Genomic DNA, 4,946 nt, shown 5'->3' with positions numbered 1-4,946 from the left:
CTGAAAGGGAGGGGGGGCTCACGCTTTACGTCCGCTTCATGAATGGGGAAGAGGAAAAGAGGGCGGCGGCGTTTACGCAGGAAATGTGCGTAAAGCTCTGGGGTAGCGCGTAATCACGTCACAAAGCAGGATTGGATGGAGATCACGTGTGCACCGATCAGCTGGGCCGCATGGGAAACGTGGTGGTTTTATACCAGGAGCTCAGAATTATCATATTTTTGAGGGGAAATTATCAACCAGAGTAAAGATGGGACGAAGACGTGTTCTGATCCCGAAGGATAGAGAATCAAGGCCAGATTACAACTGATAATACTAATAATAGTACAAATACGTTAAATATTTAACATCTGGCAACACTGGTACAGATAATTATCTTTATTAACACACAAATACAGTTTAGCTTGCTACAATTTGAAATATGTAATTCTGTTGTTCTGTCCCTTGACCGGCAGTCACACAAGAGCACTTTTAGCCGTTAGCCACTATTAGCAGAGGTGGCTCGAGCTGCACACACATACAAATAACAACCACAAAAGTATATATATCACATTAATAAACATAAAAATGTCATGATTTGTGTTGTGATGTTAATTTTATGTATATTATTTTTAGGCCTGAATAAAGCTACCTATGACGACACCATCATGGACGACGGACGGATGCAGGAACTCTCCGGGGGATGCTGATTGGCTCCTGCTGCGTCACCCTGAAAAACACCTGATGTAATAATGACTAATATGATGGGATGGATGTAAGAACACAAAGGAACAGAGGGTTTTAAAGCCAGATTCTGTCTTGAATCGTAGTTTTATACCCTAAATGTTAAAATACAGCAGACTTCATTTCGCCAAAGACCATTTTAACCAAAGTGTGACTTCTTCTCCTCGCAGAGCTCAGCATCAGGAAGAGAAAGAAACCAGTGATAACAGTTAAATGCGAGTCGGCCAGGAGGAGCCTGAGTGTTATGCAGACAGTTAATGATCTGGAACATTTCTCTGAGGAGCGTGGTATTTTAAGAAGTGTCCCAGTTCAGACGTACGAGGAGAGAAGCGTCTGACACTTGACATCTTTTGAGTTTAAAGACTTTTCCCTCAGGGTCACAGGGTGGGAATCAAGATGCTGACGAATAATGAGCCAACACATATCTCTCAATGTACCAGGTACCAGTGAGGTTTTGCTCCTTAAAGTATTTTGACTACATGCCAGAGAGCCAATATCTTCCATTTGAAGTATTATGTTTATATATACTGAGGTCCCTGAGGACATCAGGTGAAACTGTTGGAACACTGACTTTCCCTTTTCGCCCTGTAGCCATCTTGTTTTGGAGATATTATGGATTTGATAAGGAATATTAAGGCAATCAAACCAAATCCTTGAATTGGAGAAAGAAATGAGTCAAGCAGAAATCGTATTAAGATTCATTAACATTTAACGACCTTCACAAGTCTTCTTAACGGAGTCAGACTACATTCGCCAAATATATAGAATTGGATTCAAACCATTAGCTCAAGCAATCCAAAGAAATCATGTTATAATTAGGGTAATCAATTGGGCAGCCTTTTAAACACATTATATATTGGCTTTTGATTTAGCCTTCATATAACCCATTTAAAAATGTCATGCATGTTTATATTTAAGATGCATATTTATCTATTTTACAGTCACAAAACACAAGTTTACCTCAGGTTTATAGACAAAGTTCAAAGTTCATGTCATCCTAGAAATACTGTGATATTCATATTTCCCACTGACTCTTTGTTTTTAATGTTTTACGTTTGATCGTTGCGTTCATACCAAAGGGGGGGAAACTATTGTTTCCATTGTGATTGGCTGAAGAGGCAGTTGTTTGGTTGTGGGGTTGGTCAGCCGGCTGAAGGGAGAGAGGTGGAGCAGCGTGGGCGGAGGAGAGATGAAGAAGCCGAACACATCAATGGACGCAGCAGTGAGATGAAAGACTCCTTTGACTCTCCCACAGTTCTGCTTCAATCTTTGACTCGATCTGATTCGTCCTCCGAGAACAAAAAGATGTGTTTACTCCACGACTCGTTTTCCTTTTGGTTCGATACCCACAGATCAAAGCGGTGAGAGATTCATCTGCGTCTCCTTTTATCCCAGAGAGAATACAACTTTGTTTATTAAAAGGAGGAGTTGTTTTTTTTTCTCTCCACCACATGGAAAACAAACACGTTATTAACATATCAAATGCAGCCGAGCTCCAGTGGATTTAATGAACCAGTGGCTGACTGATGAAATAAAGGTCAGGCAGGATTTGGGTCAGGAACCTAATTAATTGGGGCTGTTTAATAGAGTGGCAGATAGATTCAAATGTCATGTTAAACGTCTCCTTGCTTTGAAATATCATCCCAGCTGGAAAATGACTTGCTCTGCTCCGAGCGGTGATTCCTGCAGTCGGCCAGCAGGTGGATTCCTTCTTCCACTTTTCCCCCCACTGCCTGTAGCTCTGCTTTAGAGAGCTGCTGGGTTTTTCTGCTTTTCCAAGAACAACATGATTCATGTTCAGGAATCTGCAAAACAGAATAGCACACAGGTTAGTGGGTGAGACGATTGTTTAAATGACCCCTACCTGCCCTTGGAGACATGGTTCTGTTATTTAACCCCTGACTCACTGCTGGTCTCATTGTCTCCCTGTGTGTGTCACCAGGCAGAGTGTCCCCCTCGTTGCTTTTGAGCTGTCACTCTCTGCTTTGGGAATTTGAGGTGTAACCATCAAAGGAAACGTGAATCCCCCATTTTTCTTAAACTCACCAGGGGCCTGAACAAATGATTTCTGTCTCAAACGGGGGATTTTCAGGAGCAACGTGAGACGTCAGTGAATCCTGGATGGATTCACACAGGCATTGTCACCCCCCCCCCCCCCCCCCCCCCCCTCCCACACAGCCTCAGCCCGAGGTTCTGTATGAACCTGCAGCGTTCTGGACCTATTATCCAGGGTTTGATCTCATGTACATTGAGCCTATTGTGTTCATTTCAAGCATTTGCAGTAACTGAAACTGAAATGTGAGACGCCCCCCCCCTTGGACTCATTCATGTGCGGGTGCTGTGGTCTTTATTCTGGTCTTGCCCCCCCCCCCTCAGGCAGATGGGCCTCAGGTGAGTCATCAGCAAACCCCCTCATCTGGTGAACATCTCTGTCACCGGGACGACATTAAACCGGAGCCGACCGGCTGTGTGATGACTCAAAGTGCTGGTGCTGGTGCCGTCCCATCAGACCTGCAGTCGTCTTCCAGCTGTTTGTTTCCTTCTGTTTGACTCTTTTTTTTTTAGCTCAATTCAAAGTGTTCGATTCCACCGTCACTCAGTTCCTTAATAATTCCTTCAGGAGGAAAATTGAGGCGATGAAATTCTCCAACACAAAAACCCTCACAAGGTAAAAAGAGCTCATAGCTCAGCCAAGGCCGAGCAGCTCCCTGATGAAACCACTTTTAAATTCAATAAATCCTGATTTTAATTTGACTTTTTCCATTGAGATCCATAAATTATTCTCTGAGAAATCGACTTTCTTTAAACTTTAAAGAAAGTGAAAAGAAATCCTGGATCTGACCCCTGATCTGGAGATTTAATGAGATCCTCCCCGACCCCTGGGTCATCCAGAAGTTTTTTAAGTAATGTTGCTGACAAACAAATAACAAGATCCAGATCTGTACCAAAAATTGAATGGGCTCTTTCTTGAATCATGCAACACTCAACTAAAACTAATTAAAATGTTGTTTATTTGTCAGAATATGAAATAAAGAGAAAGATTAAGATTTTGGAGTCGCTTCTTCACTTTTATAGTTTTGAAATGTTGGATAAAAAAGTTGGAAAATAAACAAATCGCAAATGTGGGCCGACACAACACGTGATCGAAGTTCCCTTTACTTTAACATGCTATTGTGCGTCGGACAGAAGAACCCGTCGAACTCAGTTCCTTTGTGTTACGTTGGTAAACAAATGTAAAAGTCAAGCAGGGTTCACCGGGGCAGGTTCTCTGGTTCCCTTTGTAGTGAGAACAAGCCCCCCCCCCCCCCCCCCCCCCCCCCCCCCCCCACAGGATCAGGATCATAGCTCACCTGTGATAACTCTCTGAAGGCAGGTGTGCACAATCCCAGTTTGAACAGCCACTGTGTTTGAAGTGGAGCGATGGGAACAAATGAAGGGTTTGATCTTTTCTTTGGCTCGACATGAAAATAGCTGCACCTGAGCGACCTCGGGTTTGACCACAACCAGGACGCCGACACCTGCGTGTGACAACATCTGCCCCCCCCCCCCCCCGATCCCCGGGACGCTTGACTTCCTCCCTCCTGCCATTTATCTTCCGAAGAGAAAAACTCCCCAACTCCTCTGGTGTTTGTCTTGTTCTTATCCTTTAAAGAAAATACCCTGTTCTATTCCTTCTTTTTTTTTTATCGAAGTAAAAGACGACAAAATGACACAAATGATTAACGGATACTTGTTGAAAGAAGCAATTTGTTCCAGTGGGAGCGAGTGGTAGAAGTCCGGGTTCATCTGATTAGAGGGATCTCGTCTCTTTGAAGGGTTTACATCAAAAACTGTGTTGAGTGACCAGCGCTGCCGCTGGGGGAAAGCCGCACTGGGATCCATGTTGCTCGAGGCCACGCAATTCTGATGAAAGACGACCAATCCTCTGCCACTGGTGAGAAATGTTTATCTGAGGCCCAGAGCCCGAGCGGCGGGTGAGTCAGCGAGGACGGGCCCCTTCATGTTCCTGCACGTGGGAGGACCTGATCTGCCCATGAGGAAACTTCCCCTCAGGGGATTTCAGCTCTAGGGAGTTGATAAAGACTTCATTCATAACTTTTGATGAGTTTTTTATTGTGTTTTTATTGTCCTTTCATTCTAGACTACCTCAAGAGCGCCCCCTACACAACCCAGAAGTTGTGAGTGGAAGTTCCCCCCTTAAACAGAAATGGTTTGATTCAGTGGGA

At 44.1% G+C, this 4,946-nt stretch overlaps 1 protein-coding gene across 1 annotated transcript in view; it reads right to left on the bottom strand.

The window, feature by feature from the left end:
- Positions 1 to 4,602, bottom strand: part of tmem170b (transmembrane protein 170B) — a 13,350-nt gene extending 8,748 nt beyond the window's left edge. The window contains exon 1 of the mRNA XM_053446357.1: positions 4,451 to 4,602. Within this exon, the coding sequence (XP_053302332.1) occupies positions 4,451 to 4,602 (152 nt within the window). The remainder of the gene's footprint in view (positions 1 to 4,450) is intronic.
- Between the last annotated feature and the right edge of the window lie 344 nt (positions 4,603 to 4,946).

The sequence above is a fragment of the Pleuronectes platessa genome, chromosome 18 (genome assembly GCF_947347685.1).
Source record: "Pleuronectes platessa chromosome 18, fPlePla1.1, whole genome shotgun sequence".
Taxonomy (NCBI): domain Eukaryota; kingdom Metazoa; phylum Chordata; class Actinopteri; order Pleuronectiformes; family Pleuronectidae; genus Pleuronectes; species Pleuronectes platessa.
The sequence above is the reverse complement of the archived record's forward strand: the minus strand, read 5'-3'. Positions and strand labels throughout refer to the sequence as shown.